Source organism: Saccopteryx bilineata, chromosome 1 (genome assembly GCF_036850765.1).
Source record: "Saccopteryx bilineata isolate mSacBil1 chromosome 1, mSacBil1_pri_phased_curated, whole genome shotgun sequence".
NCBI lineage: Eukaryota > Metazoa > Chordata > Mammalia > Chiroptera > Emballonuridae > Saccopteryx > Saccopteryx bilineata.
This window is the reverse complement of record NC_089490.1, coordinates 140,760,159-140,784,521: the sequence shown is the minus strand read 5'-3', so window position 1 is coordinate 140,784,521 and position 24,363 is coordinate 140,760,159. Positions and strand designations below refer to the sequence as shown.

Genomic DNA, 24,363 nt, shown 5'->3' with positions numbered 1-24,363 from the left:
TGCGCTTGGTGCGCCCGCCATTAAATCCATCTCTACAGGTACGAACAAATTTTCCTGGGATTTTGTAACATCAGCTCCCAAAAGTGAAACTTGGTTTCTTGAATGTGATTGTTGACAAAGTCTACCTGACTTTGTCTCATGAATCATAATTTGACTTTTTTAACCTTGTTGGAGGATTTCCAGCAAGATACAATAAGATCTAAAGTCTTGATTACGAGGTTGAGGTACTAGACAGCACTAGGCAATGCTGAAGGACAGTTTTTAAAAAAAACGGTAAAATCCTGATTCTCCTATAGATGTAAAAATGACGTGTTAAAAATGATTGTTAACTCATTATTAATGAGGAAAACTAGTCAGGTGTTAACACCATTTTAAGAGATCCACAGAACAGACATATCGAAATATTAAAATGAACACATAAAGTTAGACAAAAATAATTGGGGAAGAATGTCTCTCTACCTGGCTGAATTCATTTGCATATCCACAGGCAAAAATTACTTTTGCTGTTATCAGTTATAACTATAGAGTTATAAAAAGTTTCCACAGAAACAGAATACCCTAAAGTAGTGGTCCCCAACCCCCGGGCCGCAGACCGGTACCAGTCCATGGGCCATTTGGTACCGGTCCGCATTGAAAGAATAAATAACTTACATTATTTCCGTTTTTCTTATATTTAAGTCTGAACAATGTTTTATTTTTTTAATTTTTTATTTTATTTTACTTATTCAGTTTTAGAGAGGAGAGAGAGAGGGAGAGAGAGAAATAGAGGAGAGAGAGACAGAGAGAAAGAAGGGGGGAGGAGCTGGAAGCATCAACTCCCATATGTGCCTTGACCAGGCAAGCCCAGGGTTTTGAACAGGCAACCTCAGCATTTCCAGGTCGACACTTTATCCACTGCGCCACCACAGGTCAGGCCTGTTATATATTTTTTAAATGACCAGATTCCCTCTGTTACATCCGTCTAAGACTCACTCTTGACGCTTGTCTTAGTCACGTGATACATTTATCCGTCCCACCCTAAAGGCCGGTCTGTGAAAATATTTTCTGACATTAAACCGGTCCGTGGCCTATAAAAGGTTGGGGACCACTGCCCTAAAGGATGTCCTGTAATACAGGACAAAGAAAAAAAATTTTTTTTTTTTTTAGTAAAGTGTTTTTAGTACTAAAAAGTTGAGTTTTTGCAGGCCATAGTCTTTGTTGCAACTCTTCATTGTAGTGAGAGTAAACAACACAAACGGTCATGTATGTGTTCCAATAAAGGTTTATTTTAAGGACACAGAAGTTTGAATTTCATATAATTTTCACATACCCCAGAATATTATTTTGATTTTTCCTGACCAATGCAAAAATGTAAGAAACATTCTTAGCTCGTGGGCCTCACAAAAGAGACTGTGACAGGATTTGGCCCGAGGGCTGTAGTTTGTGACACCCTATTCCTGTCGGTGATGCATAGATTTCCATTGAAACTGACATTTTTCCCTTACAAGAACACAGGAAGTAACATGGGAATATAATTTTATGTGCAGCAGGAGAGTTTTTGCGAAATAAGTTAATGCATGTAATGTTCTGGGAACAGTGCCTAACACTTTTATTATTATTCTGGCACTAAGGTCAAATGCCCAGCTAAAGACCAAAGTCAATTTCTGGACCTGACTCCCACTGGGCTGCACGCGTAATGGAACTGTAGCTCCGCCTCCAATACCAGAAGTCTGTGGGATTAGACTTCCGACCGGTAGCTGTAAGGCCACAGTTCTGAATTCCCTCTCAGGAATTCCGCGAGAATCTGTAAGTCTGGAGGTCTACTAGACCAGACAGCATGGTAACTATCTAAGATTGACCATCTCAACGCGAAAGGCGGGACAACAGGCATAAAGGTGGTCTGAGATTAGCCAGTGCAGTATTGAGTTTAAGAGTGTGGCTACGGTTACCCGTTGGCGGGTGCAGAAAGGGGCGAGGAAACGCGTGTGAGACGTCAGCAATTGGCAGGCGTAGCGATGCTTGCTTGTGATTGCACCATACGCTGTGTGGCTTCGTTCAGCGATTGGCCAAGAGATAGTATGTCGGTCTTTTATTGGCTAACATCTCTCGGGGCGGGCAAACTGGGGCACTGAGCGGTCAGCGCTTGGCCAGCGGTTGGATATTACGGTCACAGTCGGGACGCACGATTGGTCGGCACCGGCAGGTTGGTTCGTAGCACTGGTTCCTGGTTCTCCGCACGCGATGGCGTCGGGTGGCTGGCGCTGGCTGCGTGGCTTATGGGCGGCGGGCCAGCCCATGTTTCAAGGCCGTGCGCTGCTTGTTACCAACACTCTGGGTTGCGGCGTGCTCATGGCGGCTGGGGACGGCGCGCGCCAGTCCTGGGAGATCCGCGCCCGGCCCGGCCAGAAGTTCAACCCACGGCGCTCAGGTAAGGAGACAGGCGCTGGTGGCTTTTGACTTCAGGGAAACTTTGACCCAGACCTCAGCTTTGAAAACCCCTAGACCGGACCCGCGGGCCGTGACCTCTAATCCGTGGCCTGTGTACCCGGCAGGACCCTTGATCTCCACGTGCACCCTAGAACCTGAAAGCTCCTACCTGGTTCTCCCCTCCCACTTGGGGTTCTCGGTTTCCTCCTACCACGGTCTCTGTCCTATCCCTTCCCCAGGTCTCCATTTCCTTGGGGGTCTCCGTCCCCTCCTAAGGGTCTTCGTTCCCTCCCATACTTGGGGTTTCAGTCCACTCCCACCCTCAGATCTCGTCCCCGCTCGCCCCCTAGTCCGTTTCCCTCTCTCCTGCATTGAGGTTTTGTGCAGTAGCCTAAGAAGCTGCACCCCGGGGTAGTCAAGGGCGCGCGGCATCTGGACCCTGCCAGCCTGGGATTGCAGCCCTGGCCCCAAGGTTCCCTACTCTCTGTGCTTTGGTTTCCTTCACTGGAAATAGGGGCAATGGTAGAATGCCCTCTCAGGGTGGTGGAGGGATGAAGTGAGATGTAAATGCAGCCCCTGGAATGGTGCCTGGCAATGCCCCCCCCCCCCCGTAATGGAATAATATCTGGGTGGGCTCTGGGAGGGCGTTGGGCTTACCCGGGGAGGGGGGTGCCGTGGCCTTCCTGACTCTTGGACTGCCCTCAGCGAGCATGTTTGCTGTGGGCTGCAGCATGGGCCCCTTCCTGCACTACTGGTACTTCTGGCTGGACCACCTGCTCCCTGCATCTGGCCTCCGTGGGCTTCCAAACGTCCTCAGGAAAGTCCTCATAGACCAGCTGGTGGCTTCTCCCATGCTGGGTGTCTGGTACTTCTTGGGTAAGGAACCCCATGAGCTTGAGCTTTGCAAATCCTTATAGGTCAGGAGGGGCAGAGCTAGGCTTGTGTTAAGAAGGATGCAGAGGTACATTCTGATGTACTTCCTATGTGGGTGGGCCCAGACGGGAGGTTGGGTCACTGGTGAGAAGACCTTGTGGGGGCAGGTATGAATGGTAGAATCACAGACAATGGTTCTAAGGACAAGAGGGATGAGGACAGTGTCTGATGGAGCTACCCTGGGGGGTACTTGGAAGAGGTTCCCAAGGGAGAGGAACTCAGCTGAGATTTGAAGGAGCCAGCAGGTAGAGGAACAGACCAAAGGAAGAAGAGCCGAGGCTGGGGTTTGACAGGGCACGATCACCCCAGCAATTACCTCTAGGAATAAAGTCCTAACCTGTTCCCCACCTTCCAGGCTTAGTTTCCTCATCTGTGAGGGACAGGTAATATAACAGCCTCAGCATCAGGAAGGGTGTGTCTCCCTCATTAGGACCCACTTGATATGTGTTGTTTCCCCACACCTACCACCCTATTGTACTGCTACTGCAAGACTTAAAAGTCAGGCCCCTCTGCCTGTCTCTCACAGGTCCTGCCCCACTGGTTCCATCATTGGGACTCCCCAACCCCTGATACTTTGATTCCCTCCCCAGGTCTTGGTACCCTAGAGGGCCAGTCTCTGGAAGAAAGCTGCCAGGAGCTGCGGGACAAGTTCTGGGAATTCTACAAGGTGGGCATGTCATCACAGGCCTCACCCAGCCCATTCTTTCTCCTCCTCCTTACATCTCTGCCACCCTACCCCTCAGAGCATCATTCCTAGCCCTGACCTTTACTACTCTCTCTCCTTCCCCACAGGCTGATTGGTGTGTGTGGCCTGCTGCACAGCTGGTGAACTTTCTCTTTGTGCCCCCCCAGTTCCGAGTCACTTACATCAATGGCCTGACACTGGGCTGGGACACATACCTCTCCTACCTGAAATACCGGGTGAGGGCAGCGGGCAAACCAGGCACCCAGGATACTCCTCAGGGGCCACACTTGTGAGTCCCAAATGGCAATACAGCTTCCCTCCAGGGCGAGGGTTTCCTGTGCCCTTGACAACCCACACTCCATGGTGGACAGGCAGGGAGCTGAATCCCAGCAGGGGTGAAGACTTGAGCCCCTCTCAGCTGTCCAATATGACCTTGGCCAGGTCCCTGCCACCCCTTTTCAGCAAGGCTGACCTCTCCCCCCACCACACACAGGTGGAGGGCTTGGTGAGGAGTCCAAAGGTATGAATGTGGCATGTGATCAGACCCCCTTGTGTGGATAGATCCCAGGCCCCCTGATGCCCCCAACATGAGTGGTACTGTGCAGACTGAGCTGCCGCACCCCCTCAACAGGATGCCAGACAGGTTAAGACTGATTTCCAGCCGACCACCCACCTAGACGGATGGGGCAGTAAGCTAGGGTCTTGGGCCGAGTTCCAGCCCCACCCCCACTCTTGGGTATCTGATTGGGCTGCCTCTTCCAAGCCCACTACCAGACCTTAACTTTCCCATTGGAGCACAACCATGAAAATGGACAGTCATTCTTCAGGTCTTCTCATTGGGAGCCTCTGTGACCAGGCTCAGCACTGGGCCCTAGCCAACCAGCCAGTCCCAAGTACCAACTGCTCAACACTACTGTGGACTGGACTCTGAGCGCTAGAACAAGGTAGGGAGCTAGCCTACAGCTGGCTCCCAGGATCTGGAGCTTTAGGCAGGGCCGTGTAGCACCAGTGTGATCTTCTGGTCATGGACTGTGGAAACTTCATTAAATTATCTCTGACTGAAAATGTCATGGGTGATGACAGCCAGCACTGGCAGGCGGCACTCATAAACACAGCATCGTCCATTTGTTTTATTGGGTGTGTGTAGTGTCACAACATCTCCTGGGGGGCTGGGGGTACATTTGACACTCATGAGGTCAGACAGGTCTGTGGAGTTGTGTTCCCAGGGTGTTGAGTAACCACAACAGCCCCCTCCCCGCAAAACATAAAACTTGGGGGCCAGGAACTAGGTGGGCTATTGCCAGCCTCTGACCTATCTTGTGGTCCATGCTGAGATCCCACTGTGGCCTCGGCCCACCATGTCACAGCCAAGAAGCTGGCAAGCCTTGCTACCTCCTGTCACCCCGCCCTCAGGTGTCATCTGGTCCCTTCTTCAAAACCAAGAGCTATTGATGGGGGTGAATTTTTAAAGGGGAGGGGTCTGGAGAGAAGAGCGGTGAGTTCACAGGGCCACGACACGCCACAGCAGAGCAGAGACGGGGCTTTATGTATATAGGATGGTGCAGGGGGGGGTGGTGCCAAGCCCCCAGGGGACATCTCCAATAAATAAATAAATAGCTACAATAATAAATAAGGGTGACAGGCTAGGGCTAAGGGCAGGGGTCTCGTGCCCATGGCTAGGAGGGGCCTGGTGGGAGGAGGAGGGTAGGGCAGGGACAGTGGGCCAGCTCTCAGCAGGCACAGTCCTGGTGAGGGGGTGCCTGCTGGTCCGTGAGCTGTGGGCCCTGCTTGGTGCCGGTGATGGCAGGGTCAGCTGTGTCAAGTGACTCAGACATCTTTTCGCAGATGACGTCTACTAGGCGCTCAAAGGTCTGCTTGACATTAATGTTGTCCTTGGCACTTGCCTCAAAGAACTCAAACCCTGTGGTCAGGAAAGGGAGGGGTGAAGACCCTGGGCCCCTCACTCCCAAAGACACTTCTCTAAGACCAGAAATAACCTGGAAGTTCCCAGTGCCAACTACACTGTAAAGGCACTGGCAAGTCCCATAAGGAAGTAACACTGAACGGGGTCACACCTGTGTTTTCTGCATTTCTTAATCCTACAACTGTCCCCTTCTCATTGTCCCCAGGGCCCTGGCAAAACCCACTGCCTTGTTCCCACCACCTAGTCCAGCCCCATACACTGTCCCTGGTGGCATCTGACATTTAAATCCAGCCGTGCCGGCCCCTGCTCACACTTTCTGTGGCTCTCTTGCCACTGGAAGAGTCCAGCTCTTCCGTTTGGGGTCAGGACCTGTGTGATTGGCCACAATCCATCTCAGTTACCCTCATGCTGCAGCTGTGTCAAGTGTTTGCCAAAATGCATAGGCTTTCCCTCCTCTGGCCTTTGCCCAAGTTGTTCCCTCTGCCTGAAGAACCTCCCTTCCATCAAGTACCAGATGCAATGTACCCTCCTCCACAAAGCCTTTGAGGCAGTCCCCACTGAACTTCCCCAGCCCAACTCCCTCCATCCCACAGAGCTGGAGGCCTCTTGGTCCAGCAACGCCCAGTATGAGGCTGGGCAGTAAGGGTGTCAGAACGACTCACTCCTGCATAGTGAACTACAAATCTATCAAGGTCTACCTCATATGGCTTCTAGGTCAAGGCTAGTTTGCAGAAAGTATAAATTGGGTTAGAATCTAGGCTCCATCTGGCTTTGCTGTGAGACCCTGGGCATGTCCCCTTCCCTCTCAGGGCCTCGGTGTCCTTCTTCTAGTCTGTAGATGTCCAGTCCTCTGGGTACTCACCAAGGTGGTCAGCCAGCTGCCGGCCGCGTTCTGACGACACCACTCGCTCATCCTCCATGTCACACTTGTTCCCCACCAGCAGCACCTGGGCGTTATCCCATGAATAGGTCTTGATCTGGGTTGACCTGGAGGAGAGGCAACAAGTGGCATAGGGCTGAGAGGAACTGAGCTCTGCTCCCTCACCTCACAGCAGTCCCCCTATTAATCGTTATTCCTTGAATATAGTGGGTTCAGATTCTCCCACAGCCTCTGTCCTGCCAGAAACACTGCTGTCCCTGGGTGTCTGCTTCAGCAATTCCCTGATCTTCAAAATCTCTTAGGCAGCTTCTCCCACTCTTCCCAGATCCCTGTCCCCAGAGAAAAGTTCTCCTTCCTCAGTAAAATCAGAAATTTTCTTAAAATTTATCATTACTTCTATGCAGAAATTTTTTTTTTTTAAGTGAGAGCAAGAGGGGCGGGGACAGGAAGGGAGAGAGATGAAAAGCATCAACTCATAGTTGCAGTTGTTCATTGATTGCTTTCTCCTACACGCCTTGACCAGGGGGCTCCAGCTGAGCCAGTGACCCCTTGCTCAAGCCAGCGACCTTGGGGTTTCAAACCTGGGTCCTCAGCATCCCTGGCTGATGCTTTATCCACTATGTCACCACCTGGTCAGGCCCAAAATGGAAGTATTTATGTCCTTTAACCTGTATAAACTGTCCTTTTAGTTTCTGTCCTCTCCTCCCCACAAGACCTTTTTTCCTATGTTAGTTTCTTTTATCCCCATTATTTTGAGCCAGTGATGCTGTGTTTTAATGATTATAGGTCAACAACATGTCTGGGACACCAATATTGTTATTTACATATCTGCTGGGGGGCTGGGGTGCCCTCATCAACCTACATCCCAGGCTTTTGCACCAAACCCGGCTCAGAAGACAGCCTGAGTGGGTGAGGATGTGCTTACCAGTCCTGTACGGCATTGAAGGACTCCTCGTTGGTGATGTCATACATGAGGATAAAGCCCATGGCACCCCGGTAGTAGGCTGTAGTGATGGTTCGGTACCGCTCTTGCCCTGCAGTGTCCTGGGAAAGAAGATATGGGATCAGAGAGGACCCACATGTAAATTCCTCAGTGGAAATGAACTCTGAGATAGTCCAGTTCAGCTCCCTCAAGACTCAGAGAAGAGCAGAGCTTGCCCAGAGGTACAAGGGGCTAGGGAGAGCCAGGCTGCTGCCTGCACCAAGAATATGGTGCTCGATCACCCTAGAGTCTGGTACTTGCAGAATCACTCCCTCATTCATCAATACATATGTACAGGGCACTACCATGTGCCATATACCACACTGGCATTGGGGACACAGCTGTAAACAAAGTAAATAAAAATCTACCCTTGTGGAACTAAGCTCAATGCAGGAAACAATAAACACATGAAAAAGAGGAAAATGTCCTATGTCAGAGAATGATAAGGATTGAGGAGGAAAATAAGGCCTGACAGCAATGGGCAGTATGGGCTGAGGCAGGGTTTTAAAACCTAAAGGAAAGGCCCTGGCCAGTTGGCTCAGTGGTAGAGCGTCGGCCTGGCGTGCAGGAGTCTCGGGTTCGATTCCCGGCCAGGGCACACAGGAGAGGCGCCCATCTGCTTCTCCACCCCTCCCCCTCTCCTTCCTCTCTATCTCTCTCTTCCTCTCCTGCAGCCAAGGCTCCATTGGAGCAAAGTTGGCCAGGCACTGAGGATGGCTCTGTGGCCTCTGCCTCAGGCGTTAGAATGGCTCTGGTTGCAACAGAGCGACGCCCCAGATGGGCAGAGCATTGCCCCCTGGTGGATCCCAGTCAGGCGCATGTGGGAGTCTGTCTGACTGCCTCCCCATTTCCAACTTCAGAAAAAGACAAAAAGAAAAAAAAAACATTAAAATGTTTTTTAAGGAAAACAAACAAAAAAAACCCTAAAGGATCTGGCCTGTGGTGGCACATTGGATAGATTGTCGACCTGGAATGCTGAGGTCACTGGTTCAAAACCCTAGGCTTGCCCAGTCAAGGCATAAAGAAGCAGCCAATGAACAACTAAAGTGAAGCAACTATGAGCTGATACGTCTTACTCCATTTCCCCTCCTGTTTCTGTAAAATCAATAAATAAAATCTTAAAAAAAAAAAAACAACTAAAGGAAGTGAGGCATGTGGCAGTAAGGGGAAGGACAATCCAGGCAGAGGACACAGCCAGGCCAAAGATGCTGACGTGGGACTGCCCGGTGTGTTTGAGGAACAGTGAAGAGGCAAAGGCAGCAATGAAGGGAGACAGACCAGGCAGGGTCTCCTAGGCCAGAGGAGGGGTGTGGGGTTTACCCAGCATGAGGAGGGAGACCTGGCAGCTAACAGGCTCCTTCAGGTCTCTGTAGGGTTGGGGGAGGCAGTCAGGACCATGGGGGAGATGGCTGTGCCTGTCCCAGGCAATGAGGTTGGGAGCCAACATTTGGTGAAACCTCAGACACTGACATGGAAGAACCTGCAGATGAGAAACTGAGGCACCAAGCTCAGTGATGCTCCTGCAGATATCAGGTAAAGGAAAGACCCAGCATTGCCCCCCCACACACACACATCCCTGCAGAGTACTGATTAGGGCATTAGGCTCTGATGAAGGAGCAGGGGCTCTTTCTTCTGTGCCTTTGGTACACAGTAGGTACATGGTAAATGCCCAGTTGTGTGAATTAATGAAAGAGATAGGCAAAGCTGGGGCTGCTTTTCCAGGAAGGGAAAGTGTTGGAGCCAGGAGCCCCCAGCTGGACCCACCCAGATCTGCAGCTTGATCCTCTTGTCGTTGCGGTAGATGGTCTTGACCTTGAAGTCTATGCCCACGGTGCTGACAAAGGCAGGCGTGAAGGAGTCATCTGCATAGCGGAAAAGGAAGGATGTCTTGCCCACGCTGCTGTTACCAATGATAAGGATCTTGAACATGTAGTCGAAGTTCTGGTCCGAGGACTCCTTCTGTCCATAGCGGGAGTCTGTAGCAGACGCCATCTGGGGATGTGGGGCGCAGGCTAGTGTGAAGGGTCCCCTACTATTCCTAGGCCCAGGCCCAGAATGGAGAAAACTCCAGAGCCACCGAGAGAAACTACCGTGCCACCAGAAGCCCCAGTACTAACTGTGGTACCCAGGGAAGAGGGCCCACTGTGACCTTGAAAAGGGGAAGGAGGCAGTATTTCAGGAAGGAGCTCAGAGAAGCCGGGATGGGGTAACCCTTGCAGCCCCCTCCTGCAGGCCTGTGCCCCAGGTCAGCTGTAACCCTAAACTCTATGGCTGCTCTGGGAGGGGGTGACTGAGGCTGGCCCCGCCCCCCATTAATCATTTATGTTCTTCAGAACCCAACGAAGCAACACGTGGACCGTCTGTATGGACGCACGTATGCAGCCCCTCTTCCCCCCCCCCCACTCTTATGCTGAAGGAGACCAAGCTGAGGCAGCTGCATCATGTGATAGGGGTGGAGCGTGCACACAGCACGGTACACACCCATAAACGCGCGTGCACAAGAGGGTCGAACATACTCGTTACATAGAACAGAGACGCAGTCACCTGTCTGCACACCGACATGCATATACAAAGATGCAAACCCATACGTGCACACGGCGCTCTCCACTCATGCAAGTGTGTGTACGTAACCCACATGGGCACGCATCCCCGTGTACTTACACACGGCCATGCACGCACACGCACAATCCATGCGTTTTCCTCCAGAAGCGTGCAGCAAGGACACACTTGGATCAGGACCCTCAAACGAGCAGAGCCAGGTACACACGGACACCTACCCCCAAACAGGCGGCCGAGCACACGCGTGTGCACACCCCGCGCACGCGCACGCACAGCTTCCCGCAAGGCACTCACCTCCCCTCCCCCTCCGCCGCAGAGGCGGGGGTTGGGGGGAATGAGGGTCGGGCAGGTGAGGGGAGCCAGTGTCCTACTCCTCCCCAGGTCCACGACCGCTGCATCCTCTCTCCATTTACCCTCTGCCAACCTCGGCCCTCCCCCTTGCCTCTGCCATCAGCAGATGACGGTTATTTAGGTGCTTTGAGCGGTAGCGCACTGGGCCACCCAGGAGCTCACCTTGCCCTGCACCAATGCGGTGGCGACCTAAGCGACGAAGACCTTTTTTGGCAGCGGCGGTGACAAGCTCCCTGCACGCTGATGCGGGGCTGCGCGGCAGCGGCTCGAGCCCCTGCAGTCTGCGGTGACGTCCTGCATAGAGCGGGGCGGGGCCTCACATGCAGATATAGCAGTGACGCCATCCTGGGGCGGAGCCGCGCTAGAAGATGTGGCCCTCTGACGCCCGCAGAGCTAGGAGGGGCTGGACTCCAACACAGATTGACGTACAAGTGGGGCGGGGTCCAGCGTGCGTATCCAGTAGAGGGTGGTAACGTCACAGGAGGAGAGACAGCTCCTGCCGGCTCCGCCTCTCCCGTTATGGAGGCGGGCCTTGCGCCAACCTCTCACTGGCTTAAGCTTCGAGTGTTGGATCGAATAGCCAATCAGAAGTTAATATCTTCCTTCTGTCCAATGGTGGCTCCCGAGTTGTGGACGAGGCTGAAGATTTGGCTGAGGTTTTGGCTGAGCCTGGATCGTCAAGCAGTGATCCTTCTCCCTGCTACAGCTCACCCTAGGTGGGAAATTCCGGCAATCCCCATCCAAGCCAGGATGCTCTGACCCCTGGCCAATCTCACCCTATTCCCAATTTCAGAAAAGAACAGAGGTCGAGAGCTGCTCCATACCCCCTACTTATGGGTTTTAAAATAAATAAGTACAAAATAAGAAAAGGCGGAAATAGGAGTTGAGAGAGACCCCGTCCATTTTCTTTTCTTTTCTTTTTTTTAAATTTTATTTATTCATTTTAGAGAAGAGAGAGAGAGAGAAAGGGCGGGGGGAGCAGGAAGCATCAACCTCCATATATGCCTTAACCGGGCAGGCCCAGGGTTTTGAACTGGCAACCTCAGCATTCCAGGTTGACGCTTTATCCACTGTGCCATCACAGGTCAGGCCCCGTCCATTTTCTTAAGTTTTACTTATTTTTTTTAGAGAGGAGAGGGAGAGACAGAGAGAGAGAGAAGGGAGGAGGAGCTGGAAGCATCAACTCCCATATGTGCCTTGACCAGGCAAGCCCAGGGTTTCGAACTGGCAACCTCAGCATTTCCAAGTCGAGGCTTTATCCACTGCACCACCACAGGTCAGGCTATTTTCTGAAGTTTAAGACCCCCATAGTGGGCTGGGCTGTTTTTGAAATAAAAGACGAAATAGGAAACAAGAGAGCCACCTTTCCCCACCAATTCCCAGAAAAGAAAGAAAGGGGCTGATGGGCGCTCTGACAAGCCCTCCCCTGCCTGCGCCCCATTTTGCGGGGAAAAAATTCTAAGAAAAGGCGGGAGTAGGGCAGAGAAATCGCCTGCCCCCTAAACTCGTGAAGCCTACAATAAAAGACCGGGGAACAGAGAGGGTGCGAGCGAGGCTTAGAGACCCAACAAAGAAGACGCGGAGCTAGAGGAGGCTTCACCCCTTCCTGGTTCCTGAGTTAAAGACAGAGCCGGAGAGACCCCTTTCCTCTATCGTGGGGAAACGACTCCGAGTGGAGACTTTAGGGGATGGATGATCCATCGTTGCCCTGTGCCCCTAATCTTGCGGAGGAAAAGTCAGAATTGCGACGGCCGGAGAACGATACCCTCGCCCCCATTCTAGGTCCCTGTCCCCATCTCCCTCTAGTCCCCAGACCCAGCCGGGGCGTATGGCCTCTGTTGGGCAGATAAAATGTATTATGCTCACTTTGTTAAAGATGGAGGCCGTCGCCCAGGTGATATTAATGTGTGTTGAGAATCCTTGTAGCCTGGGGCTTGGTTTTGGGATTAAGCCTTTCCCACCCTTTTTGATGTGGGGTGGTACAATCCAATCATGCCTCAAAGAAGTAACTTTGTATTAGAGACTTCCCTATTTTATATATTGGATTAGAGGTTGTGAAGCTACACTATAAAATGAGGGTAGAACGAGAGCTTAGGCTCTTGGTTCCTGAGATTATCATTAGAAGAGAGAGCAGAGGAGAGCAGAGAAAGGCCACGTGGAGGAGGCCAGGAGAAGCAGCCAAGATGGTGGAGTGCTGAGTGAGATGCCAGTTTGTGTAGAGTTTGTATTTGGGATAAGGAAGGAGATGGGGAACAGAGGCGAATAAGTCTGGTGAGCTAGAAACCTTTGATTCTAGGAAACTCAGATAAGTCAGTGGCTTTGTGAGCACTGAATGTGACTGGGTTTTGGAGCCCAGTGTATATTTTTACTTGCCCACCAGGTGCAAGCTAGAATTAAAGACTATGGCCCACCAGTTTTTGGCTCCGCTGTTTCTTTACCGACTGTCCGAATCCAATGCGAACCTGCATGGGCCGGGCGGCTGTGATAGTGGCCCTGGCCGTGGCTTCTGGCTTTACAGCCTCAAAATAATCCTGATCCACTGATTGCTCCCTAGGAGGGCAAGGTCGGGCTGGGGAGCTCCTCCTGTTTATAAAATGTTCCCCAGTCCTGGCTAGGTAGCTCAGTTGGTTACAGCTTATTACCCATGAGCCAAAGTTGGGGGTTCCATCCTGGATCAGGGCACAAACAGGAAGCAACTAGTGAACACACAACTATGTGGAGCAATATATCAATGTTTCTCTCTCAAATCAATTTTAAAACTTAAAAAAAATAATAATAAAAGCTCTCAAACTGCGGAGAACAGAATAACAGCATGTTGGGCAGATAAAATGTATTATGCTCACTTTGTTAAAGATAACAGGAGGAGGCCGTTGCCCAGGTGATATTAATGTGTGTTGGGGTGGGCTAAAGGCAGGCAGAATCCTTTAGCCTGGGGCTTGGTTTTGGGATTAAGCCTTTCCTACCCTTTTTGATGTAGGGCGGTACAATCCTATCATGCCTCAGAGGGTGACTCTGTATTAGAGACTTCCCTGTTTTGTATATTGGATTAAGGGTTTGGATTTCTACACTATAAAATGGGGATGGAATGAGAGTTTGGGCTCTTGGTTCCTGAGGTTAGCATGAGAGAGCAGAGAGAATAGAGCCAGCAGCGGGAGGAGGCCACGTGGAGAAGGCCAGGAAAGGCAGCCAAGATGGCAGAGTGCTGAGTGAGATGCCAGTTTGTACAGAGTTTGTATCTGGGATAAGGAAGGAGATGGGGAACTGAGGAGAATATGACTGGTGAGCTAGAAACCCTTTGATTCTAGGAAACTCGGATAAATCAGTAGCTTTGTGAGCACTGAATGTGACTGGGTTTTGGAGCCCAGTGTGTATTTTTACTTGCCCGCCGGGTGCAAGCTAGATTAAAGACTATGGCCCACCAGTTTTTGGCTCCATGGTTTCTTTGCCGACTGTCCGAATCCAATGCGAACCTGCATGGGCTGGGCTCCTCTGATAGTGGCCCTGGCCGTGGCTTCTGGCTTTACACAGCACATTACAGCTGCGGCCTCAATCCAGGCATGCCCCTAGTGCCCTGAAAGTGTGAACCGTCCCTGGAGCTCTGCTTGCGTTTGGGAAACCTGTTTTACCTAAGGATAACATTTTTGTCCCTCTCCCCTACTTCAACCATAAAAGCATCTCAATCCCACTGCAGAGAATTGAGAAAATTCAGAAAAACATACATACATACGTAAATCTACCCCAGGTACTTCCCCCTTCCCACAGAGACTGGCAGCCGAGTCCCAGCTCTGGGTGGGACTCTGGGTCCAGCTGGTCCAGGCACGCAGTGGAAATGAGGACCTGCGAGGCAACTCTGCTGGCTCCCTGACCTTCCTTCTTCAGGCTTCATATGAGGGCGGTACTCAGAAATACCTGTTTTTACCTCAGGGAAAAAAATCCCACAACAATGTGCACCAGCTTCTGCCCAGAGAAATTTGTGTTTTAACATAAAACAATGCAAGGCCTTTATTACTACGAATGAGCATTTAGCTCTGGAATTAGGAATGGTTGAATGAGGGGATATACTTTGGATGTCTCCTGCATGTCAGTGGCGACAGAGCTCACTGGAGGAAGCACCTCAAACCCTCCCAGATCCCTCCCCACTCAGAATAAAGTCCAAACTCCTCCCCAAAACCCAGGTCCCCGTAAGGCCCCCACCAACTACCCCCATCTCATCTTTCCCCTCCAGTCAGACATTCCTCTGGGTTCCAGGTGTGATGCTGCCTCAGGACGTTTTCACCTGCCCTTCCCTTTGCCTGGAGCACATTTCCCCCAGCCCTTCCCTCATTCTCCCCTCACCTGGTTCTCTCATCCCCTTCAGGTCTCTGATCAACACCACCTCCTTCCAGAGGTTTCACCCTGTCACCTCCTACCATGTTATCATATTTTTTCTTCCTGACACATCAGGAATGACTATGTTGATGTGTTTATCCATTAACCATCTGTGAGCTATGAGAGCACCTTGACCAGTGACACAATAAGTGACCTGTGATGAAATGACATGGATAAATGAATGAATGATTGGAGGAAGAGTGACTTTGACCAGGGATTTTACAGAATACCTCCCTGAGGAAGTGACATTTAAGCAGGAACCTGAAGGAGGAGGAAGAGGAGTTAGAGAGTGGGGGAGAAGCAACTGAATTCAAAGACCCTGAGGCTAGAACTCACTAAAGCTTAAGCAGCAGCCCCTCTCCAGTTCTGTTAGGGAGGTGAAGCAGGCAACTTTTTCTCCCTTAACAGAGGGCAAATTGAGGCCCTGAAAGTCACCCTAGGGATTCACAAAGGCTGAAAGTTCCAACAGGCCCTGAAGACCTTCTGCCACCTTCCTCTTTGGGTCTAGGGTGGGCCAAAAAGGCAAAGACCCCAACATCATAAAATAGGGGACTTGGAGCAGGTGAGAGACTTCAGTCCCCTCTATGGACCTCAGTTTCTACATCTGTAAAATGGAAGAAGAAAGAGGCAAAGTTGATTTGAACTTTAAGCATGTATCTCAGTGCTTGGCTCAGGACACACTTTCCTTAAATGTTACCTGTTGTTGCGAGTATGGGACCCTCGCAAAGAGCCCACTTTATCCATGAAGTGACAAATGCTTCAGGATGTTAAGGGACTTGTTGAAATTGGCAAAGTCTATCTTTGGGGACACTGAAGATGGTGCAGTGGACCTGGCCCAGGCATCCTGGAATCATGGTCTGGAGAGCATGCTGGACATGAATCAAAGAATCCCTTAGAACTTTCATCAGTGTCAGCACAGGAGGGAGGGTCAAGGACGACATCCCTGAGGAGGATTTACTGAGTTGAGACCCAAAGGGTGAGAATGAGGAGGAGAAGAAGCATTCTAGGTGGTGGGTAGAGCATATGCAAAGGAGGCCCTGAGGTGGAGCCATGTTTGGGATATGGAAAGCCAGTGTGGGTAGAGTGCAATCAGTAAGAGGGAGTTGGAGGAATGCCTCTGGCCCAGATTGAAGGGGCATATATGAGTGCTCTTATGAATGGGTGGAGAAAAATCCAGAGGGAAATAAGGTGAAATGCTGAAGGCAGATGGTTTATGGGTGAGGTTATAACTGAATTTTTAAAAATATATTTATTTTTTATTTTTTAGTGAGAGAAATAGACAGGGACAGACAGGAAGGGAGAGAGTTGAGAAATATCAACTTGTAGTTGTGTCACTTTAGTTGTTCATTAATTGCTTCTCATATGTGACTTGACCAGGGGCTCCAGCTGAGCCAGTGACCTGTTGCTCAAGCCAGAGACCTTTCTGTTCAAGCCAGTGACCATGGGGTCACGTCTATGATTCCACGCTCAATCCAGCAACCCTACACTCAAGCCAGCAACCTCAGGGTTTTGAACCAGGGACCTCAGTGTCCCAGGTCAACACTCTAGCCACCGTGCCACCAGCTGGTAAGGCAATTTATTGATTTTTTTTTTTTTTTAAGAGAGAGAAAGGCAGGGGGAAGGGAGGAGCCAGAAGTATCATCTCTCAGTTGCTTCTTGTATGTGCCTTGACTGGGCAAGCCCAAGGTCTCGAACTGAGGACCTCAGCATTCCAGGTTAATACTTTACTCACTGCGCCACCACAGGTCAGGTTATAACTGAATGTTATTCTTCATATTTCCATTATTTCCAAACTAGCTGTACCCGGCCACGCGTTGCTGTGGCTCAGTCTGGTTAAATGGAAAAGAAAGAAAAGAGAAAGCACACGTTTCTAATATGTTTAATTTCACAATGCTTGTGGGTATACAATATTTTTTGTTGTTCCATTGTCTGGTTTGCCGAGTCTAGAACACACACATATAATTGTCCATGTGAGAAGCAATCTGTGTAGATCTAAAGCGCACCATTCTAAAGATTGGCCCTGAGCTTTGTTGATGGTGATTGCAAATGCCAATCAAATTGGAAATTGCAATTTCTTAAATTGAAATGGCATATCCGTTGGAATCATAGGAATGTGAGGAATGAGGACATCTTCACCTTTGAAAGGTCCCGTCAAGATTCTTGCTTCTGGCCCTGGCCGGTTGGCTCAGTGGTAGAGCATTGGCCTGGCGTGCAGGAGTCCTGGGTTCGATTCCTGGCCAGGGCACACAGAGGAAGCGCCCATCTGCTTCTCCACCCCTCCCCCTCTCCTTCCTCTCTGTCTCTCTCTTCCCCTCCCACAGCCAAGGCTCCATTGGAGCAAAGTTGGCCCGGGCGCTGAGGATGGCTCTGTGGTCTCTGCCTCAGGAGCTAGAATGGCTCTGATTGTGGCAGAGCAACGCCTCAGATGGGCAGAGCATCGCCCCCTGGTGGGCATGCTGGGTGGATCCTGGTCGGCGTGCAGGAGTCTGTCTGACTGCCTCCCCGTTTCCAAATTCAGAAAGAAAAAAAAAAGATTGTTGCTTCTACAACGTTGCTCATTTTTTACAGCGCACAGACCCAAACACTTCATGTTTTACCATGAAATTCATCAGTGATTTCAGCTTCTGTCTGAAAACACATGCTGTGATGTCATGCCTATCCACTGGCGACTGGCCAGGAAGTAAGAGCTGTTGTATATTGTCTCAAGCTGGATTGCATGTGAATGTAATGAATAGGTCTGGATGCCTGTGGTGATGAACAAACGCAATTGCATCTTGAGCATACTCATGCATATGACGTGGACTGCCTGTATATGAAGATGGCAAAATCATTAGTCTTCCAATGTTAGTTGTATTACTGTCATTTACAACTGCATCTCGCAAATGAATGGTATTCTTCAGAGCGAAACTTGGTCTGATTCAAACGGATGAATATCAAACGTTCTATTTAGATTTTTGCATACATATCTACGATGTATTGGTGAAACAACTGACAGCATTTCCAACTGTGATTGTCTTCATTCTCTTGAATCATTAATTGGTATGAATAAAAGTTCATTGCGCTGCATTTCATATTTGTTTCTTCGCCACTGACTGGATTTATCATCTTAACGTTGAAGTGATATCCATTGGCACCATCCCAAAAGTGATTGGATATTGCAGGGCATCATAGCATTGATGAGTTCCTGCAACTTTTGTCAATTGATTGTTTCTCCGGAAGAACAATATCTCTAGGTTGGAATTGATCTCTGACTATAACAATTGCCACTTCAACTATAGTTGAAGCATTGAATCTTCGCACATGTTCTCCAGCAGTTGTTTTGTCAGCATGAATAACAATCTTGTGTGTATCAGATGGCATCATGTCAATTGCTGTTTTGAACAAACGCACTAAATTGTTTTTTTCATGAAGAAGCTCTTGCAGTTGGGAAACAATGGACCTTTTTATGCCAGTAGAAATTCCACAGTGTGCATTCAATTCATCATTGCCACTACTGATGAAATACATTTGTAGGAATTTGGTAACAGAAGCAGGGAGCTGGCTTTATGATAAATTTGTCCTTTCACTTTGAAAGTCGGCATGAATTGAACTGTTACGATTTCTGCACCGAACAACGTCATTTGGAAGCATGAGTTCTATTTCCCGATGTCACATAGGAAATGCTTTGATTCGGCGGTATATCTGGCAAGCAAAGTTTTTTGTTGTTGTTGTTGTTTTTTATTTTTTTTAATAAAGACTTTATTCATTATAGAGAGGGGAGAGAGAGAGAAGGGGGAGGAGCAGAAAGCATCAACTCCCATATGTGCCTTGACCAGGCAAGCCCAGGGTTTTGAACCGGCAACCTCAGCGTTTCCAGGTTGACATTTTATCCACTGTGCCACCACAGGTCAGGCTCCGGCAAGCAAAGTTTTTAATGGCTCTGGCGGTTCTCCAGGTTGAGGCAGTTTAATTTTTCTGGCGGTGCTACACATTCTTTTTGTTTCTCCATTAAATTTCGGAGCCTTGCAGTAAGAACACACTTCAGTCATAGTGCCGATGAGAACATGCCGGCTCAAACTATAATCATCAGCTGGGTTGTACCAGAATGCAAGGCTATTGTAATCGCGTGATTGCTGAGCACGGAGTCGTGTTTGACGCTGATCTGCTGTTTCTCATTGACGTCTTTCAGCCACTCTCAGCCTGTTGCGTTCATTCTGTTAAGGATGAAGCAGATCTGAAGCTGTAAAACGCTATCGCCATGCTCGCAACTGTGCATCCTCAAGTCTGGCTGCATGTAAATGGATCGTAAATCAGAAACATTGAAATGGAATTGTAAAATATTTAGTATAGCGCGTGTTGCTTTTATGTCCAACAGATGGCGCTGTTTTTCAAAAAAAGCATGTTTTTTGTTTTTGGGGGGTTTTTTAAATTCATTTTTAGAGAGGAGAGAGAGAGGAGAGACAGAGAGAGAGAAGAGGGGAGGAGCAGGAAACATCAACTCCCGTATGTGCCTTGACCAGGCAAGCCCAGGGTTTTGAACCGGTGACCTCAGCATTTCCAGGTCGACACTTTATCCACTGTGCCACCACAGGTCAGGCAAAAAAAAAAAAAGCATGTTTTTACCTGTCACAGGTGTGACATCTATATCTATATAATAGTAGGTATATAAAAAAGGGTGTGTATTTGAATGCAATGTTGTATCAAAATTTCAAAGCAATCGATTAAAAACTTTTGGAGATTTAAGATTTTGAACAAATGAACATTTACATTTTTATTTACATAGATTATCTATAGTGAACCTGTATTACTTGTAAGTAAAGGGGGAGGGAGAAAAAGTTGTAAATAATCATCCCCTAAATCTCTGCCTTTTATAGGTCTGGAAGGAAACGCACTAAGTTCATGACCCAGATGATGGTTGATTCTTCATCTGTGGAACTTGATCATTTATTGTGATGATGATGAATTATCAATGGAATAATTTAGTAATGACGCCAGCTGTTCTGGAAGCCAGAGGCTGCTGTGAGGAACTGTGTAATGCATAAGTTTTCAGGCATGCTGGGAAGAAAGTTGAGGGGTAGAATACTGAGTCTTCCAGGAATTGAACCTGAGACTTGAACACAGAACCACCTTGTCTTCTACCAGTGAGGCTGTTCCCGCCCAGGCTGAGCTCCAACAAGCAAGATGTGGCTGGCCAGGCAAGCAGGAACCCCCAAATTCGGCGCACCTCTTGCCACCAGGGGGCACCACTGGCTAATGTACAGAGCTCAGCTGTGCGGCCTTGAGCAGGCTCTATGCTTCAGTTCCCCTATCCATTAAATGGACGTAATACTAGTTTAGGGTAATAGTGTTTATTTATCCCAGAAAAATGTTCAGTGCCCCAAATTTCCAAAATATTTCAGGGTGGTTACAGACATCCCTCAACCAAAGTTTACTCAAATGCTAGGATCAGGCTATATAGGGGAAATTAAGGCCTAGGAGGCCTCTCTAGGGGAAGTCTTGGGCCCCCTAAGAATCAGGAGATTCTGGGGGGACCAGCAGGGGTTCCTGGGGCCAGAGAGAACAGGTACACCCAGAGACACCACTGAAGACAGAAATTACATCTACTTAAGCAATAACTGATGCACAAGCAGCAACAGGCCACATCAGTCTTCAGAGATGTCCCCACACAAAGCCCTCTCTTTGCTGCCCCCTTACCATCCCATCCAGAGCTTCAGAACACCAGAGTTTGAACTGGACAAAACTTAGTGCCACACATTCCCCCATTCAAGGCATTCTCCTGCAGGGAGCTTTCCAGCAGAGGAAAGGGAAGCACATGTAGGGGGCATCTCCTTGGGGCTGACCCCTCACCTCCTTGCACAGGGCTACCCCAGAGGCACATAGCAGGTATAAGCCTGGCACATAGTAGGTGCCCAATAAATATCTGATAAAGAATGAAAGAATAACTTAATGGATATGGCTCAAGACTGACTACTGGAGAAGCTGGGCCTAACCTAGCCCAAACTTCAGAACTGACTAGAGGAGAGCTCTCTCAGCAAAGCCAGGGGTCAGAGTGGACCCTGGGCCAAGTACCTCCAATTCAACCTCGAAGCTTGCCAAAACTAATAGCTTGGTTGTCTCTCTCAATGTATGAAGAAGGCAAGGCATGGGTCATCTGGGACCTCTTCTTGGAAAGTCTACCTGTAAGGTCGGTGGATAATGGGAAAGGTCAGACCCGTGAACTTTGGTTAGGACTGCCCACAACCAAGCGTGCCAAAAGAAACTTCCCTTTGGAAAACAGTGACCATCTGCTAGCCAGTGAGATTTCACCACGTCACATTAGCTCGACCACCCTAGGGACCCTTTAAATATCTGTCACACGGGTCACTCCTTGCGACTTCCCTGGCTTCCATCTTTCCTTGGGGCCAGGAAACCTCACCGGGCGGGATGCGCACTCTGTACTCAATAAAGCCTTTTGTTATTCCACACTTTGTGGCTCTGGCCCCTTCCTTCTCGGTGGGGAAAAATACCTTACACTACCCACCTGTCAAGGGCCATTAGGTGCCCAATGACTCAGCTGTAACATTGCCCTCATGATCCATGCAGGGCTTGCCCATGGTCCTCTGGTTGTCCAGGCATAAGGCCTCAGGATCTGGGCTTGCCTCAGGGGACAGGAGCTCAGTGTCAGGTGACTCCAAGGACTCCTCCTCTTCTTCTGCCTCCTCCAGTGTCAGCTCAAACTGGAATCCATCAGGCCGCCCTGCTCAGGGCTGGTGGGATCCACCGGGCTGCGGGCAATCTTGCTCTGGTACCACTCACGGTTGTCTTCCAGTGTGTCCAGCAGGTTCTGGTCATCTGGGTGTACCAGGTCAGCCCACGTCTCCCACAATGGGTGGGCAATGTGTAGTCAATGAAACCCACCTGTGCGAGGAGATGTGGCTGGGTGGTGGAGGTAGCCGTGCAGTGAGTCATCATGGAACCTAAACTCAGTCTAGCCTCCAGGCCTTTGCTAAGGTTGTTCTCTCTCTTTGGAAAGTCATTTTCTAACTCTATTCATCCTTCAAAACCCTCTTCAAACAACCCCCTCTTTAGGAAGCCTTCCTTCCCCTTCCTGGCCTCCCCAACCCCTAAGTCTCTCCTTTTGTGTGTGTGTGTGTGTGTGTGTGTGTGTGTGTGTATTTTTCTAAAGTTGGAAACGGGGAGGCAGTCAGACTCCCGCATGCACCCGACTGGGATCCACCAGGGGGCGATGCTCTGCCCATCTGGGGCGTCGCTCTGTTGCAACCAGAGTCATTCTAGCACCTGAGGCAGAGGCCACAGAGCCATCCTCAGCACCCGGGCCAACTTTGCTCCAATGGAGCCTTGGCTGTGGGAGGGGAAGAGAGAGACAGAGAGGAAGGAGAGGGGGAGGGGTGGAGAAGCAGATGGGTGCTTCTCTTGTGTGCCCTGGCCGGGAATTGAACCTGGGACTCCTACACGCCAGGCCGACGCTCTACCACTGAGCCAACCGGCCAGGGCCTAAGCCTCTCCTTTTACCCCAGCCCTCACCCATCAGGGCTGTGTGTGTGTCCTCCAGATTAAGATCCCCTCCAGGATCCACCACTCCACTCAGCACAGATGTTTTTAACCCCCATGAATGCAGATCCCTCTCCCTGCAGGCCAGGGAAAATGTGTCCCAGCCTGACTCCACACAGTCCAGGACAGACCACACCCTTAAGCCACACTCCCTCATTGACCAGCCAAGGGTCAAGCCAGAACTCAAGGGGTAGACTCCACCAGTCTTTTCCCTCCCCCATGCCCAGTGCTTGCCAGCTTGACTCAGTTGCCCTCCAACCTGGGACTTTTCTACTGAGGCCGTGTGCTTGTCACACATGGGGCTGATGTCCAGGCCTGACTCTCGCTCACGGTCGCCCTGCTGGAAGAACTCAGCCATGATGCGGTTTGTCCACTGGCAGTACAGGGGCAGTGGCTTAGTGGAGTTGCTGAGGTCAGCGCAGTGCACCAGGTTCTGCAAGATCTGGGGAGGCCAGAGCTCAGGAGGGCTCAGGCCAGACCACACCCAGGCCCAGTTAATCCCTACTACAGGCTGGCACTATGAACACATCCCTCTTACAGATAGGAAAACTGAGGCCTGGAAGGGGAAGGAGGGCTGAGGCACAATCATGTGAGTCTTGGTGCTTCCTTCAAGTTTGACACATAGTCAACACTTTCATAAATGCAGCTAAATGAGAAGCATAGGAACCGAGGCCCCAGGGTCTGCCTGGCTACATACCTGGATGTGGTCAAAGTAGTTGTCCAGCAGCAGAACTCCCAGGCTTGTCACCTTCTTGGTCCACCATGGTCTTGAGGTCAGCTAGGAGGTTCATGTGTTTGGACATGTCAGTGGCTAGCACCTGGGGGCAGGTGAGAGGGGAGTGGCAGGTATGAGAACTGCACCCACCCTACCCTTTACTCCCAAATGTCACACCCACTCAGATCCTCAGCCCTCTGAGCTACAGTGCGCTCATCTGTGAAATGAGGAAATGCAATGAGATTGGCTGCAAACCCAGCTCACAAAAGGAGCTGAGTCAGCAGTCAGAGCTCCAGGGTCACTGGGCTCATGGGGGTGCATCCTACATTTTAAAGATTCAATATGGGAGCTGAGGTGAGGTATACCTGAGGGCGGCAGTGAGGCCCATCCAGGACATGGCCTGTACAAAGGCCCTGGCACTGGACGGGCTGAGAGACAAAGAGGAAGCAATTCTAGTTGGAGTAAGTGAGGTCGACAGGAGCAGAGAGGGCCTCAAGGAGGAGTTAGGTGACTTATCTAGAGGTCCATGGGAGCCACAGGTGGTCTTGAAGCAGGGAGGGACCCAACCTGGTGCTCCCTAAATCTCCCTGTGGCCACTGTGCGCCTGGAAGGACTGTTTTCAGCAATTTGGAGAAAAATTCAAAGTTTGGCCCCAAACACAGCTGTTTAAAAATTAACTTTGCTGGACCCGTGTGGACTCAGCCCAGGAGAAACCATACCCAGCCCATGGGCTTCTCTGAGAATCAGACAAAAGTCTCAAAAGTTCTCAAACCTCCAGTCAGCCCCAAATGATGCCCACCACCTAAGGTCCCGACTCTCTCTCACCAAACTTTTAGTTTCTCTTCACTGGGAGCTTTGGCTTCCTCTGAGCTCTGCCCACATGCTGTTTCCTCTTCTGGGAACCCTTCTCACCAGCCCCCACATGCCCCACCCTGGAGGTCCCATATTCAGTGCTCCCTCCTGGGGAAGCCCTATCTGACCTTGTGCATGTCTCCACCACAGTTCTGTCTACAGATCATTCATCACAGCT

General features: G+C 50.1%; 3 protein-coding genes across 3 annotated transcripts in view; 1 reads left to right on the top strand and 2 right to left on the bottom strand.

Annotated features, from left to right (window-relative positions):
- Nucleotides 1-1,609: 1,609 nt before the first annotated feature.
- MPV17L2 (MPV17 mitochondrial inner membrane protein like 2) lies at nucleotides 1,610-4,459 on the top strand. Its single transcript, XM_066269749.1, has 4 exons — nucleotides 1,610-2,407; nucleotides 3,112-3,282; nucleotides 3,930-4,006; nucleotides 4,132-4,459. Exons 1-4 carry the CDS (start codon nucleotides 2,221-2,223, stop codon nucleotides 4,315-4,317), a joined length of 621 nt encoding a protein of 206 aa, XP_066125846.1. The 5' UTR covers nucleotides 1,610-2,220; the 3' UTR covers nucleotides 4,318-4,459.
- Nucleotides 4,460-5,141: 682 nt separating this feature from the next.
- Nucleotides 5,142-11,023, bottom strand: RAB3A (RAB3A, member RAS oncogene family). The gene is made up of 5 exons (XM_066269735.1): nucleotides 10,883-11,023; nucleotides 9,575-9,802; nucleotides 7,754-7,872; nucleotides 6,811-6,935; nucleotides 5,142-5,945 (listed from the first exon to the last, which is right to left on the bottom strand). Exons 2-5 carry the CDS (start codon nucleotides 9,800-9,802, stop codon nucleotides 5,755-5,757), a joined length of 663 nt encoding a protein of 220 aa, XP_066125832.1. The 5' UTR covers nucleotides 10,883-11,023; the 3' UTR covers nucleotides 5,142-5,754.
- Nucleotides 11,024-21,600: 10,577 nt separating this feature from the next.
- Nucleotides 21,601-24,363, bottom strand: part of PDE4C (phosphodiesterase 4C) — a 28,050-nt gene continuing 25,287 nt past the window's right edge. The window contains 6 exon segments of the mRNA XM_066253278.1: nucleotides 21,601-21,797; nucleotides 21,800-21,944; nucleotides 21,947-21,964; nucleotides 22,878-23,060; nucleotides 23,316-23,376; nucleotides 23,378-23,436. Coding sequence (XP_066109375.1) covers nucleotides 21,601-21,797; nucleotides 21,800-21,944; nucleotides 21,947-21,964; nucleotides 22,878-23,060; nucleotides 23,316-23,376; nucleotides 23,378-23,436 — 663 coding nt within the window.